Source organism: Triturus cristatus, chromosome 10, assembly GCF_964204655.1.
Source record: "Triturus cristatus chromosome 10, aTriCri1.1, whole genome shotgun sequence".
Lineage (NCBI taxonomy): Eukaryota > Metazoa > Chordata > Amphibia > Caudata > Salamandridae > Triturus > Triturus cristatus.
The window spans coordinates 331,123,130-331,140,198 of record NC_140593.1 but is presented as its reverse complement, the minus strand read 5'-3'; the positions used below and the strand labels follow the sequence as shown (position 1 = coordinate 331,140,198).

Sequence of the window (17,069 nt, the reverse complement as noted above, 5' to 3'; positions counted from 1 at the left end):
ATTTATTACTGCCGCTGAACATATTTTGGAGTTGAGAGACTGCTTCTCATTCCCTCGTGCTTCTCATTCCCTCTCCACCCCCCAAGAGACACCTTGGACTGCTGGACCCAAGACACCACTGAAAGTCATGTGCTGAAGGGGTACATGGCCCAAATGCTCAGGATCCATAGTAGGGCAGGTTATAGGACATCAGGAGTGAAACGGTCTAGTGGCTTCTGCTTGCCCCGTGGCCCTTTGAACAGAGTTCTGACAGCCTCAATAAGAAATGCCCATATTTACCGGATTGGAGGCTGTATTAAACTTCAATGTCATGATGTGACAACATGTTAAGGCATCTACCAACGCATCAAAAAAGGCAGGAAACAAACAATTTAGTAAATGGGCCCACTCAATAACTGGGTTGTAGGTTAAGCCTCAAAAGAGTCAGAAAAATGTTTTACTAAACCTGCAGGTCTAGTGACCTGAATAAACTACTTGACCTAATTGTAATGCTCGACCCATAAACTGGTGTCAAATTGAGTGCTCTTAGGCACACATTTTATTTTACCGAGCCTCCTTTTTCTTCATTCTAACATATGAAAGCAGCTTCAAATAAATGAGTTCAGTGGGTCGGCTGTTCAAAAAAGCTTTTGACTTAATAGACCAAATATTTTCTCCATGTATAATAATAATATAGCCCACATAGAGGGTATCCATAACCCGACTTGCCTCTTCGTTCACTAATAGCATGGTCATTAAGGCAGGTGCAGGAATGTTTTTCAGTTCATATTTAAAACTCACTTTTAATAAATGCTCTTAAACCAGTGATGTAATCTGATGTGCTAAGATTAACTTCTGTGGGTTAAAGAAATATCTTTTTTGAAGACACTATCATATTATAACATGATCTTTGGTCTATAATGTACATACCAAATATTCTTAATGTTCTGCATGTCCTCTCAGAGAAAGAGCCAACCCTTGCCTTGTCCTTTCCTCTTAATTTGTTGGCTCGCCCCCCTTTACAGAGCAAATGGTGGGTGAGATGCAGTTAAACACTAGCTTTAGGGATGTCAGTTTGGGGAGAGTAGAAAAGAAAAGCTCAGTTATAAGAGTTTATTGGAGCCAATAGTGATGACATCTATGAGGGAGTCAATTCAAGAATGCACTAAGAACTTGCACAATTTTAAGTGTTTTAATTCTAAAACACAGAAATAACGTACATAGCTTTTATGATGATATATTGTATTGCTTTGTTTTGCTAAAATGTATTGTCTTTTTTCATGTGTTTATGGCCTGTACAGTCGAAATAAAGCTTGCTTTGACTGACTGATTACATCAGTGTTTAAGTCACAAAAACAATTGTGCAGCATTGTGTCACTGCAAATAATAGCTCTGAAGGGTGTGGTATGTAGACAGCAGTGAATGTTGGTGCACACCGTCACGAATATACTAAAGCATGATGCAATCGCACATTGTCATTTAGAGACAGCACATTTCCATTGAAATGACCACAAAAAAGCAGAAGAAATTCTAACTCCCAAATTGGCTGCAAAAATCAGTAGAATAGCGAACAGCATCCCTTACAGAACAGGAAAGTCTCACTATATCCCACTACATGAATAATTATTCAGACCCCTCTATTCTAATATCATGCGGAGACAGTAGAATAAAATTAGATACATGAACAACAGTGCGATATGAATTAATAGGGAACTATTAATCAGCAGAAGATGCTAGAGCAGAAGCACTGAAACATTTTCCCAGGCGCCAAGAAGTTCAGTCTGTGGTTTGACCCAAGGCTGCATTGATACCGGCAGGGAGGTGGTCGGGGCATGGTAGGTGTAAGGAGAGACTTGAGGAAGTGACGCATGTACATCTAGGGGTTGAACTGCACCTGGGATCAATCCCGGCTTTCCCACTTGACCAAATTGTGTGATCCTAGGCAACTGTTATTTTACTTAGCCACCCCATTTCTTCATTTTCACATAGAAGACTTCGAAATACATGACTTCAGGATGTGTGTCAAACAAAACCTTTGTGTGCTTGATTTAATAAACTATAATGTTGGCCGTGTAAAATAACAATCCAGGACAGACAGGAGGTGCACATGACTGACTTGCCTCTTAGTTCATTATTGGCATTGTTGTCAGGGTGACCGGAGGCTTGAATGTTTCTAAATTCATGTTTGTAAACTGTCATTTGTAGAAAGAAGAAGAGGAGAAAAAAAAACCACTGTAACTTGTATAATCTGATGTAATAAGTTGAAACGCTTCTGCATGTTAATGAAATACTGTTTTATTTTTTTATTTTGAAGGGACTGATTAGGCTTTGTTGCAAGAGGTTTTTAAAAATGAAGGTGTTCCTAAGGTTAAGTGGTGCAGGACACCTGTGCTTTTTTTCCCCCCACTTCAGTTCGACTAAATAAATGCTTGCTGTTTTCTTTATTTTGAATACTAGTGCATTGTAAACTAAACTGCAGCCTAGTGCTAATGTTCAATCGGGAGCCACATGTTAAGGTCAGGAGGACCACACTGAGTATCACTGAGCTAGAATTACAGTTTGAGCTGAACAGACAGCAGCTTAAGCGACAATGAAAGTAAACAAAATACATATGAGCTCAACTATGTGCTGTAGAAATTGCGAAGGGAGATATGGGCGGGGGGGATAGAAGACTGAGTGACAGCTATCTTAGAAAATATGACATTCATACCTAAATAGAAGCCTAGTTAACCCATCAGAAAACCACATTTCTAAACAGAGAATTTGTTACAAAAGGTAACAGTACTATATCAGTATATACATGTGTAATAGATTATAAGAATACATTCAGAACCCAATTAACCTGCGGAAATTATATTATGCCCTGCAGTCTAACTGGCTATTCGATTTTAGATATGTTTCGAGCCACACTGATCTCTGTATTTAACTACTGTTCAATAATCTATGGGGTCAAGTTGAATATTGTAATCAAAAAAAATTCTGCCACCATTCATGCTGTTTTTTGGGCTTCCCAGAGCTCTCCCAATTGCCAACTAAGATTGGAATTCGACCTCTGTACTCTGGTAGAATACTGCTTTAGAGCGAAGAACTCAGAGGATGGAACCTTAATATACCTAATTTGGAGTGAACTAAGCGAGTATTTACAGCTATATGTTTTGAATAGAATAGATAATTTTAAATGATTCGGCCTTAATGGAGGAATAGCCAAGCAATCCACAATACAGTGGTTTCAATGGTATAGCTAGAAAAGCTGCAGTGAGCTTGTACCAAAAAAAAAAATATAAAAAAATAGGTACTTCATAAACCAGACACGTGGTTCCATTGCTCTCATCCACCTTCACCTCTTCGTCTGCTCAACTTTATATGGGCATTAAATTTGAAACACTCAATTACAACTAAGTTCATGAGGCTAAAAGTTTATTTAGGTTACGCAACATCACTGAAATATGGCCTTCATTGTCTAAAGCCCAAGTACTGCTAGTGCTACAGAGGATGCGGTTTTCGTCTCGACTCACTAAAGCACATCATTTGCCCATCTCATCAATCTGTGCAGAAAGCTTCTTCGTTTGTGCTTTCTAAGCTTGGGCACATGCACAATTGATTTTGCACTTCTGTTGCGTCTGCCTGCCATCAATAGCCAACTAATCTGCAGCTCAGTCAAAAGCATGGGATCTGGCAACCAAGCACCTGGACAAACGAGACAAGAGGTGGCAATCTGGATTGTATTGGTTACGCCAGGTCTTTCTAAATGGTCACTACGTCTAGCTCCAGCATAGAGTGCTTTTATAATCAGCCTACACGTGTCTTCACACAAATGAAGCTGGTGCTCACCAATTCAGGGTTTTCTCAACTATTACTTTAAGTTCACTAGCCCAAGTATAATAGACTCTGAACAATGATTAATCTAATGATATACATTAATATATGGAAACACTCGTTAGAAAAAATTAATTCATTTTAATTGTACCACTTTACATGAACTTTCATCTATTGTTCTGAATGGTGTTAAATCTAAGGATTATAACCTGCACTAATAGAAATTAGTTCTTCAGTATATCATAAAACAGTAGCCGGTTAGTCACCTAATCTGGTATAAGGTAGCCCTACAATTAAAAGGGTGTGCGTTGGGAATTTTTAGATTATTGGGGTGCCTATTAATTCAACTACATTTCAATTTTTCATCTTAGAGGCTATTGAATAACCTTGTAATTAGATATCAGGTGACCGCTTCTTTAAGAAGACTGAATTTTAACTAATGTGGTGAAGATTTTTTTAACGTTGGTCTTCACATGTGCAATGATTGTATTAATTGTTTGAGTAGTCGAATGTATTTGTATATCGAGTTATGCAGCAGATTTTTTATGTTTGTTTTAAACAAATTTGCAACCAGGAAGTATACTACAGTTTTCAAAATAGAAGTGGCATTGAATGAAGAAAATCAAGACAAGGAGATTCGGTACTGACTAGACCAACTTCCCTTGCTAGTAAACTCAACAATCCCCACAATTTCCTATCGATAAAATAAAAGAATTTTCCCATGCTTCGAAGCAGAGTTCCATATTTTACATAAATAATGGATGCAGGTTAAGCATCAGCCTAAATAATTAACTCCAACCCTTCACACAAAAACTATGCATAGGAGTTACTTAGCGAAACTAAAGCAAAAAGATTAGCACCATTGAGACATTTTTAAATGGGGCGAGGCACATTTTCCCAGAAGTTTAATAGTTGCACTCCATTCAACACATCAGGTTAGTAACTGACGAATACTGAATTAGGGCACTTTATGTTGCGAAAAAGAATACTGACCTAACCTAAGTTGATATAAAGCGTTCTGAAAATAGAAACTTGAAACAAAATAAGTGTAAGGTGCATCATGTGTCAAATATTCGGTTCGAATTTAACATAATGCAAAAATAATGTAAACCCACTGGTTTTAACGTCAAACTACTCGACCTTTGCAAGCTGGCATTACCATTGGTTATTTTAAATTACTGGGACACATTTATTTTTCAAATAAGGATTACGATTCTTACTCTTCGGATTAACCAATACACTGTAGACAGAGAACATAGAATGCAAGTTTTGTTATTAGAAGTGTGTTCTGTAGTTAAGTGTCGCCTCTCAGCCATCGCTAAGCATTTAACTGTAAAGAAATGTATGCTTATTGGTGTAGCTATCCCTCATGACCATACATGGTGTCATGGGGGGAGGGTCAGCATGCGTACGGTACGAGCCTCAGTATAGTAAATTCAGCTTCCATCTTGGTTGAGGATTGCATCGCTTTTCTGTGGACAGGAGTAGACTGTAGTGGTAGGGATCCATCGAGTTTGGCAATGAGTGGTGGCAACTCAGCCCCCAGTAGTGTGGTGTAAAAATCTCTGCGTCTCACGGACGGGCAAAATGCGAAATTTGATAAAACTTTGAATAAGTCAACAGCTGGCGTGCCTGGATGACATCTGAAGAACTTGAGAGATTCATTTAGTCATCAGAACAAGCCTATGCTACCCTTCATAATACAAGTTTAGCAACAAAACAAAAAAAATTGCATCACATTCCTAAATCGAGCACATAATTACAAAGCACACATTATAAGCAATAATAGGAACTAATCACACAGGAGTTTATGGTGTAAACACGCTAGACGTTTCTGGCAGTTATCTTTGTAAGTTTACGGAGGCACTTAAACCGATGTTGCACTTTCGCGCGCTGTTTAAATCTCTAACGCGCAGACATGAGCTCAGTGGAACAGATTATTGGGAGAGGAGCATTAATACAAATTAAATGAATAGATTCCCGTTAGCCTGGCGCTGACGGGATGCTGGGAGGGTGAACTGTGCATCGAAAGGGCGCAGTGCTTGCATCCGTGTGGGGCAGGCAGCCGCTGCGCTAGTTTTGTAGTCCGCCCCCCGCTGGGCGTAGAGGAAGTGGCAACACGCTCTAGTGTATGCTCCACTCATTCATACAGTGGAGAAGGGTGAATACAAAATGAAACAAGCGCCCTCCCTTCCTAAGGTGCTGCCTACCCACGCTTTTTCTATCCTTAGTGAAAGCACTTGGTCCCCGTGCTAATAAGTAACTGAACGTTTTGGGAGGGGTGCATAGAAGAACCACTGGCCGGGAACAGAAGTACGGAGCCGCATGAGGACTCCGGCTGAAGAGGGTGGGTGGTATAAACGCCGCCATGGGGCAAAGGTCCGCTATCAGGGGAGGAGTGCTCTAGAGATGCGAGCCTCTCACTGAGCGGAGGCGTTGCAGTTAAGTTGGAAAGGTGGGGTGAGGGGAGTAGAAGGTGACCCCCCCACCCCGGTATGTACTTGTGCAAGAAAGGAACCCCACGCTATTGCCTTCGCCCACCCAATGCGTCAATACCTCCAACTAGGGCCTGCGAAACCTACTTCCCTCCCACTGTTCTAGCCGTGACCCGAGACCAGCCAGCGAGGCTCCCTAGTCACGGCAGAGGGCTACGTACACACCCACGGACCCTCAGCCATGACCCCCGGAAACCTGCCCCGACCGACCAGTTGCCTTACGCCCCCAACATCCCCTGCCTCGCAGGGCCCCCGCGGCACTCACCTGAGAGTATGTCGATGGCCTTCATCGCCCAGGTCTCGTCGGGGCAGTCGACGAAGGCGTAGCCCGACTTAAGCAGAAACTGCCCGGTGAACGGGATTTTGGACTCCTTAAAGAGGCTCTCCAGGTCCTGGGCGCTCACCGCCTCGCTTAGGTTCCCGATGTACAGCTTGTTCATCTTTTTCTGTGGGGAAACGGCCGCCAAACGCGTTACACAACCAACTGGGTTTCACTCGAGAAGCAAAAAAACACAAAACCAAAATCAACGCCGTCACGCAAATACAGGATTTGAAAAAAGAGCAGGTCGAATAGTTAAGTGGAATTGAAAACGTGGGCGAAATAAAAAAATAAAATGCCTCAATTGCATTCCAGGATGTGTAAATAAAAAAAACCCTTTCCGCGACTAGAATGGCGGGCTTGGGAAGAAACCGGAGAAGGAGGAGGAGAAAACTACTTTTTGTCTCCCCCACCTCCCAAATCCCTGGCAGGCCGACTGTGAAAATGTCACACTACGTTAGCGCTGGCACCGCCTCCAAATAAAGCCAATAGAAAAAAAACACTTTAATATTCCGGCCCTTTTTTTTCAATGAGCCACGTGTTCAAACTACAAATCAACTTCTCACGTGAGGAATCGCGGCTCTTCAATTAGATAGTAGATTTCGGCGAGAGAGGAGGGGGTGGATCGCTGGCGGGGATTGGACAGTAGAGAGGCAGAGGGCGGTTAAGTGAGGAAAGGGCGGGAGCTTGAGGGGGCGGGGAAAGCCAGCGCTGGAGTAACCCTGCATGAGATGAGCAGCCGGTTAGTCACAGGCTGCGGTTAATGCCGCGGAGGTCATCCAATCCTTAATGAACTACACGTATTTAAACAATTTATGAGGCGGATGGTAGGATAACTCGCACTTGGCAGATGCTTAGGAGTTACTTTTGTTTTATTAAGCTGCCGCGTGGCAATATGTGCGAATTTCATGCGTGCAGATAAATGAAATACAAACTGAAGCATTTAGATAGTAGGCTAACGTGACGTACTACTTTCCTCAACATCATCCTAGAAATTATTTATTGGATACCCGTCTATGCTTTTAATTAGAAGTGACACTAAAGTAGTGTGGACTTTGGCAGGGAAGGGACAGAACTGCCTATCAAATGGGGTTGGTAATAGGGGCCTGGGTTTATTTATTTATATAGCTGTACTTTTTACGCGAGAAGCGCATTTACAGACGTCAGGGCGCTCTGCGCAATTCTAACTTTTGTTTTCCATTTTTATAAACACAGTTTTATAAACAACACACTATTTCTCATACCCGTTGTCCGGTTGTTTATAGCCGATAAGTTATAGTTTGGGCTTTATCTCGGATTGTTAAATGAGTTCTAGCTCTGGGTTAATAAAGGACGGTATTGTTTTGGAGAAATTGCTGAGAGGAGGCTACTTTTGTTCTGAGTCGAGCACGAAACATAATAAACGGATTTTCTCTGATCATTTTTCTATAGTTTTTTTTTTTACAAATGTTTAAGTTTATTTGATTTATGGCCATTCGTATATAAGTTGTGAAGAGGTCTATAAATCTTGAGATTTTGTTGATGAGGCAAATTTGTCTGGGAGCACCATTCCTTACTAAAATATTTGACATTTCTGTTAAAGTTGATGTCTCCATATGAAGGTAATCCTACCAATACAGATATAAAGCAGGTTTATGTCTTCACTGCGATACTATACTATTTAATATAGTTCAGAATAATTAATCAATTAGCAACTCGTGCAATATGAGTATGATGTGAGCTCTTGCTCTAGAGGCAACAGGTTGTAAGAAAACCGAACATATCAAGCTAATCTACAGTCAAGGGCTAAAACTAATGTCATTTTTGTAAATCTTAGGACTCCCATTATACAAGAAATAGAACCCAAAGTGGTGCAAAAAAACTTTGAACTCCATAGAAAGAGTAATCTGAAATAAACAAAAAAGGTGTTTTCTCATCCACCTTCTACTTATGATGTCCCATTTCATTACCATTTATGATTATAATCAGCCAGATGGTAATGTGCCCACTAATGAAAATGACGTGGGAAGGATAATCTTAAATTCGCATTTTAATCTATGAGGGATCCACAAGGACGTGTTTGATTTTGATGAGCTTTTTCAAGACCAATCTAAACGTTGGTGGTTGATGCTCTGCTTGGCAAACTATATTGTTATTTTTAAGCCTTCTGTGTGATGGTGATACTAGAAATATATTGTGAAAGCTGCTCCTGTTCTGATACTGGGTAGACATGAGCCCTACCTAAAATGGGCATTGTGTTCTTGTTTGACCAAATGAAGGGTTGAAATAAGAAAGTGGCAGGAGCGGTTATAAAAATACTGCGAGGGACAAGTACTTAACATTTTAGGTCATCTGGCTAGAATTCTAGCTATTACTACACACACACTGTCTCAAAAAGAAGTGCACATTGCTGTTGAAATGATAAGAGGATGGATCAATTGATCTTTTATTTTTTGGGGGAAATATGCGTCTGCATTAGTTGCTGAACACCAAGAAAGGAATTCTTAACAATCAGCCCATAGATTGTCAGCATGACACTGGAAAAATTGTTTTAACCACTAATGGAATCTGCGCAAGACATGCCATTTCTCTAACCTTTTTGAGGAAAATGCAAGTTATACTGGCACATGCTTTTGGTACTAGTGTTTTCAGTTGAACTGGAATAAGTAATTACAATTTTCCTTCTGCTTTAAACAACATCTGTAAAACCATCAAAAAGGAAGAGAAGCCGGATCCTCTGCCTAGCAGAGGATTTGAGATGTTATGTCCTATTTTGTATAATGCTGAGGAGTCCGATAATGTGATCATGCTGTTAATTGCATATCTCTTTCCTTGCGTTTTTCCTTTGTTTCCTTTTGCAAACTACCAATAAAGAAAGATTTCACAAAAAAGGGAGAGAATAATTGCCTAATTTATTGGCTGTTTCAGGCGGATTCCCTGGCATAGAAAGAAGAGGAAGAGCTAAAATGAAAAAAGAAAGGAATACGTTAACTCATCACTTGGATAGATTGCTCTTGAGTACTCCATTTTTGATGTTCTGTATAGTTAAAAGTAAAAGGAAATACACAATTGTTTACAAATGGCAAAAGATAACGTTGGAACACTTGGTTATACAAAACGTTCAAGGATTGTAATTGACGTTTTTAAATCGAGTTTCAGTCCCTAAGCAAATTTTTCAGCCTTAGAAGAATTACTGGGATTGGAAATAGAGGAAATGAAAGAAGGAATACTAAAGTGGCAAATTTATTCCCATGATTTTGCCAGTAATTATTTTTGTTTAGAACAAATACACATACGTATATCCAGTTATTTCATTGAGTAGTCTGAATGCCAGGATTTTACACTTGCAATTCAAAATTGAAAGATCTGCCTTCTCGAGGTCATTCAAATAGGAAATTGGGCAGTTAAGAAGAGATCTCGTAAACACAGATTTTTAGTTACTGTCTGGAAACCTAATTTAATGATTATTTGCTTGAAAAGAAATAGCAGTTAACTCTTCCCTATTTAATCCCTCACCAATACCATGGATTTTTACAAAATCTTTAAAAAAAACACACACTTGCCTTTTGGAAAGTGAGGGGTGTATTGTTGTTGATTGATCTGGATGAACTATGGATCATTTGGGAGGAAAAATGAAAATGAAATGTCACTGAGTCAAATGACTGTCGATCGTCCACACAGCTTGGGCTTTAGTATAAATGAGAAGTGTTGTTTGATTCCAGCAAACGTGATTGTGTGTCGTTTTTCCTGTGAACACTGAAGGATGTGTATTTTAGTTGTCCAGAAGAAGTTGAAAAGTAACAAATAAATGGAAATGTTGTTAACAAAGGGTGCCTTTCCTTTGGAGAGTTATCAGTGATTATACTGCTTGTGAAAGCTTTTTTTCTAGCAATCTTACTAGGACACGTGCATTACAGAGTAACTACAATATGTAACGTTTATAATTTGTGCAGATGTAGTTGATTAATTGATTCTGAACAAGACACTGAAACAAAAGCTCAGTTTGATGGTTTCAGAATATTCAGATCTCGAATGACGGAGGTATTTTCTTCAGACAATTTTGGGCAATCATTTGCCACCTCAAAGGCTGTGAAGCCAGGTGAGGTTCATTCCAGGCATAAAGGAAGTGGCCCTAAGGAGAAACCGACTCCTATAAATTGCTTAAGAAAAAAAGAGAACTCAAAGTGTTAAATTCTGTTTCACATTGATAACATCTCAGCTGTACAATATATAAAAGTGTTAAGGGGTATACACTCCCAACGGTTGCTAGAGTTGACAAAAGATCTATAGAATTACTGTTTGGATGACAGTATTTCTCTCAAGCAAGAATATCTTTATGTGGTGATCAAATGTAGGGCACTGGAATTCTTGATGATTTCGCAACCCCAGCAACTGCACGTAATTTGCAAATTATTTCATTATCTTCAGGAGATGTGGGGTCGTTTGAAGGTAGACTGCTTATGTCCCATCTTCCATCTCAATTTATATGGTTTTACAGTTGGAGGCCGGATTAACAGACTGAAGCAGTAGACGGCTCTTTAAAATACTGGTCTGCGAAAAGGGCCACTCTTTTTCAACAAAGTTGTCCGTCAGGTGACAAGATTCTATACTACTCAGTGATGCTCATTCTATCAACCTTTGAATATAAAAGGTCAGCTTTACCTGGGCAGTTTCAAGCCTGTGCCCATGAGTCAAATAGAGGTCCTTGAACCGGATTCATTAATCCACTAAAGAACCCAGAATCCTTGTTTGTAGAATGGTCCTCTTATTCCTAAACCAGACTTCTTAGAAGCTGACTGTGTTCTGATGTATTGTATTTTGAAGAGTGTATCAGATGTTGGGTCATAGGATAGTTTTGATGGATGTTTTTCACATTAGTGTGTGACTTTCAATGTTACACACCTTTTTTCTACTGTTCTTTCCTATCTGGATTTGCTGAATCAGTCTTAAGTTGTGCATGGATAGATCCCCCAAAGAATTCAAGCCTGAGACTGCTGACTTCAGAGAAACTGGAGTAGAGTAGGAATGGAAGGTACTTCAGACTATTAGTATATCTAACGTTGAAGAAGTGTAAATGTTCAGAAGCATGGAGCTGGTTTATACATTTCTAGTTTTTAGTGATTACCAAGAAAGAGGACGTGTGACCTTTAAAGCATCGTCTGTATGAAGGAAGCTGGAAGATACTCTTTGTTCAGTTGATTGATCGAATACTTCCACCATCTAAAGTAAGTGGTAGTTTGTACTTTATCTAATGTAATACAGTAGTTTGAACCTACACAGTAATGTGTGGCTCCAACTTTCCTTAAAATTGTGATTCTCGAGGAGAGACCTCACCTTCTGTGGATGTTAACATAGCTCTCTCCATGTAAATGTAAGAAATCAACTGTTATCCTCATCCAACTAACGAAATTCATCAAAGGAAACTCCATCCTCGACCCCTCCCAATCAGGATTCTGCAGCAACCACAGCACCGAGACCGCCATACTCGCTGCCACAGACGACATCCGCACCCTCCTCGACCAAGGCCACACCGCAGCCCTGATCCTACTTGACCTCTCTGCAGCCTTCGACACTGTCTCCCACCGCACTCTCACCACCAGACTCCACAACGCCGGCATTCAGGGAACCGCCCTCGACTGGATCCGCTCCTTCCCTGCCGGCAGAACCCGAAGAGTCAGACTTCCATCCTTCGTCTCCGAACCCACAGAGATCAACTGCGGAGTACCCCAGGGATCGTCGCTCAGCCCCACGCTCTTCAACATCTACATGGACTCTCCTCACCGGCATTGTCAGACAGCATGGACTCAGCATAGTATCCTACGCCAAAGACACCTAGCTCATCATCTCCCTCACTAAGGGCCCGCTCACTACCAGACTCAGCTTCCAGGAAGGAATGAAGGACGTTGTATCCTGGATGAGCAGCAGCTGCCTGATGCTTAACTCGGGAAAAGACAGAAGTCCTCGTCCTCGGACCCTCCCCCTCTGCATTGGACAGCACCTTGTGGCCCACTGCCCTCGGCAACCACCCACCAACCATGCCCGGAACCTCAGCATCATACTTGACTCCTCTCTCACCATAACCCGACATATAAACGCTGTCCCCTCCACCTGCTTCAACACCCTCCGCATCCTTTGCAAGACCTTCAAATGGATTCCCCCGGAATCAAGAAAGGCCGTCACCCACGCACTCCTAACCAGCAGATTGGACTACGGAAACGGCCATTTATGCCGGGATCCATATATCTCTACTCCGCAAGCTCCAGAGCATACAGAACTCCGCAGCCAGACTCGTCCTCGGCATCCCGACACGAAAACATCACCCAACACCTGTGGGATCTCCACTGGCTCCCCGTTGAGAAGAGAGTAACCTTCAAGATACTCACCCACTCCTACAAATGACTCCACAAAACCGGACCCCAATATCTCAACAAAAGAATCCCCTTTCCACGTACCCAAGAGAAACCCCACTTCCGCCAACCTCGCTCTCGCCGAAACCCTATGCATCCGCAGAGCCAGAACGGGTGGAAGAGCCTCCTACCTTGCGGCAAAGACCTGGAACGAGCTCCCAATCAACATCAGACGCACCCCTACTCTGCACATCTTCAGGTAGACCCTCAAGACCTGGCTCTTTGACTGACTGGAGCTGCACCCCCGCGCCTTGAGACCCTTATGGGTGAGTAGCGTGCTTCACAATTCCCTGATTGATTGATCCTTGGATTGTTCACCCATTGCTTTTGTTCCGTTTGTATAAAGGAATCTCTCCAGTTTGCCGCAAAGCCATCAGATTTATAAGGGCCCTGGGGGATTTCTTGGACAGTAGTTGAAGATACTACTTTTCTTCCTATGACAAGCGGTGGTTCAGCATGGTCTACAAGGATCTCGGAAAGGGAGACCAAGCCATACCCAGTGACGCAGCAGTGCATCCAAGCACTAGATTCAGATGTGATCAGATAAGAGACTAGTCGCACACTCAACAAGCAAACTTATGTATGAGTACATGTTCCCTTCTGGAATTGATTTCTGTGTCTCTTGCTTATGGCACAGGGTTGACAGTGTTTGGCAGTAATGGGTGACAGTACAAGTTGATTAGGACAGTTTTATGAACATTACTGATACAAAGCTGCACACATTGTTCTGACCTTGCAAAGGTGACCAGAAAAGTACTCGTATAAGGATCCAAGCTCTGAAGGACTGTTGTCAAGCATAGTCCCTGACTGTCTGCGTCGCCTGCCTACTTGGTACAAGTTCATAGCCTCCTGAGCCTGGAGATCAATAATATGCTCTAGGGGGGCCATGGTGGGTCTAACCAAAGATTTATGGAGCCATGAGAGGCTGGCAGCATACCAGATACTTGAGATTCACAACATAACGATCCTTCTCTGTGTCCTAAAGCACCTCTGATCTGTATTTGGGCTGGGAAAAAGACAAGGTGCAAATAAAAGAACACTCCTACCCACACCCCACCTGCTCTCTAATTGCACTCTGCGATTGCTTCTTACTGCAGTTGTCTTTGAAGAAAAAGGCAGCACATCTGGGCACCTGCACCTGGTCAGTAGACTCAGCAGGCCATCATGGGCTAAAAGCTGCACAATGCCTTGTCACTAAACAAGGTAGCCTAGATGTAAGCAAGCAACAAAACCGTTCTAATAATAAAGATCAAACATTGATCAAGAAAAAGTGAAAAAATATTTATGGGTGACCATAGCAGAAGAAAACAGAGCAGGCAGAGTAGAGGAAAAACACTTCCATTAAATAGCGTGTAGTGTATTATGTTTGTGGGGATATATAGGGACTTTAGAAATACAGTCTAGACGCGAAGGACTCTATGGTCCAGTAGAAGGCTAGTGGAAGCCGAAACGCGCAAGACCGTCCTGTTTTGTTCGTTTGTACTAAGGTGTGTAAAATAAATCATCCTTAAAATCATTGCCCATGCTGTGGTGCCGTGACTTTCGCTGTAACAAGAATCTTATATGGAACGCGAAGGAACTCCAGGTGTGTATATATATATATATATATTTTTTTTTATATATATATATACAAGTATGCTAATGTTAGGAAATAAAATTTGGAAATGTACTAAAAAAGAAAGAAAAAAAAAAGCAAAGGTCACAGGGCCTTTATAGTTAGGTTCAGAATTTACTCACAAACCCATAGAAATTCAGCTGTTATAGTTAGTTAGTTATCTCAAGTAACTATAACTCGTTCCCTATGGTAATTGGCGCCCCAGCCATGCACAGTCTTCTCATCAATAATTTTACAGCAAATTTTGCACTGATATTATCAATGATGTCAGAAGATGTTATGAGTGATGTAATATTTGGGGGTAATTGGAAGTGCTTGACGAGAGCGTGATTTATAGTTACCGTAGGACTTAACTATAACAGCTGAATTTCATTGGTTTTGCGTGTGTTATTCTGAACCTTACAATAACGTCCCTGTACCATTTGTGTTTTTTTAGTGAATATCTAAGGTTTTTTAAACTCTATTTCCTAACTATAAAGTGCCTGTAACCTTTGTTTTTTTTCCAGTGAAGTCCTGTGTTTTTTTTTTTTAACTCTGTAGGGTTTTGACCACAGGGCCTCGACTGCGGCCAACCTCCACATGCAGGCAACCCACACCGCGAGCAGCCTTTGGCCGCGCACTGTAGGAAGTTGAATGCAGGGACTGACCTGTGGCCAGGCCCTGCATCCAACCCTCCCTCATGCAGCCAGTCCCATGCTGCATACGTCCAAGGGGTTGGTTGCAAGGCCTGGCCTGCCACCATGCCCTGTGGCCATCCCCCAAAGTCAGTCAGCCTGGGTAGGTGGCAGTGCAGCAACCCCTCAATGGGCCGATTACGGTTCTGGGGATCTCATACCCCAGGGCCCGCCACATTATTTTAGGGAGGGGGTACATGGCCCCCCTCCCCAGGCCAATACTTAACCAGAGGCCCAATCTTGTAGGGGAGGTTGGGCGTGCAACACCCCTCCCTGGGCCTTGGGGACCTCATATCTCGGGGCCTGGCCATTGTGGGAAGGGGAAGGGAGTCATGCAGGGCCCTCTCTCCTGGCCGGTTTTGACCCCATGGATCCCATCCCTCATTGACCCGCCATTAAATGGTGGGTGCCTTGGAGTCAACCCAAGGCACCCACTGTGTCTATGTTGAGCCCCAATGACCCAGTGGCCCCAGCGGGCTCCCTAATGCGAGCGGAAACCGGCATTGCTCCATCCCGCAGCGATTTAGCATCATAGCAGGCAGCGGAACAGATGAAAAGTCCGCCCCCAGAGGGCGGGAGCATTTTTCAAGCTCCTGTCTGCTGGGAGCAGACTTGGTGTTTGCTCTCACACGGCGGGAGCATTGAAATTCCTCCCACCATGCGAAAGCAGATACAGGTTTAAACCGCTATGTCCTGTGGGTGGGCACCCTGGAACATACCTGAGCCGGCCCTGGGGTATGCTTCCACAGGGCCATTAATGGCTTTAAGAAGGGACCTGCGTGTCCCCCTCCCATTTTTCCATGGCTGGGCCCTGGGGATTGGGGTCGAAAACGGGCTGAGGAGGGGAGCCACATGACACCTTCCCAGTATTTTATAAGGCTGGTCCCGGGGGATGGGGTCCCAGGGGACAAAGATGGCCGCGGGAGGAGGGCTGAGGTCGTCCTCCCTTAATTGATACAGGCACTCCCCAGGACTGAAATCGGCCTGGGAAGGGAGCCACGTGTCCCCTCCTAGTATTTTATAAGACAGCCCTGGGAGATGGGGTCCCTAGGGCAGAAAATGACAATTTCTCCTGTCCCCCTGTTCCTGGGACCTGGCACACCTGGGGGCTAAGAAAAAACAAGCACAGGAGAACGCACATATTTTATATGTAATTCCAGTGGAATTACTAGCTTTCGAGATAGCAGTTCTCAAATACATTGGTGAAATTGATCCTGGAATTATCAAAGTATATCATAATGCAACAAAAGAACAGAAACTGGCAAGAGCCTGGTCATAAAACCTGCCGACAAAGGAAGAGCAATAGTGATGCAGACCACGGAATCATACAGGATGGAATACCTACAATTACTTAATGACACCAGAAATTATGAGCCACTTACCCGGGACCCCACGTAATCCCTGAGAGTACATATTAAATGCATTAATAAAGAGGCACTCACACACAATTGGATTTCTCGTAAGTAGGGTGATTTCATCATCAATAAATCCCCTGTAACAGATCACTTCTACATGTTCCCTAAAATACATAAGAATGTGACCCACCCGCCTGGACGACCCAGGCATCTTAGGGAAAACCTCCTTTCTGTGCACTTTCTTAGACTGAGACGGAACGGTTCAGAAATGAATGACCACAAAACTCAGGCTTAAAGTTTGTTCTGTAAATTGCTGGAGAGACTCCACCTTCCTAACATTATTGCTCGAGCAATGAAAAGGGCCAGAAACAACAATAGCGAAGGTCTCTTTGAAATAAAAACACTCAAACCAAGGAAAGAAAGACCAATC

At 42.6% G+C, this 17,069-nt stretch overlaps 1 protein-coding gene across 1 annotated transcript in view; it reads right to left on the bottom strand.

The window, feature by feature from the left end:
* IGF2BP3 (insulin like growth factor 2 mRNA binding protein 3) overlaps positions 1-7,035 on the bottom strand; it is a 643,796-nt gene extending 636,761 nt beyond the window's left edge. Inside the window, exon 1 of the mRNA XM_085631537.1 lies at positions 6,556-7,035. Coding sequence (XP_085487663.1) covers positions 6,556-6,730 — 175 coding nt within the window. The 5' untranslated portion in view covers positions 6,731-7,035. The remainder of the gene's footprint in view (positions 1-6,555) is intronic.
* Between the last annotated feature and the right edge of the window lie 10,034 nt (positions 7,036-17,069).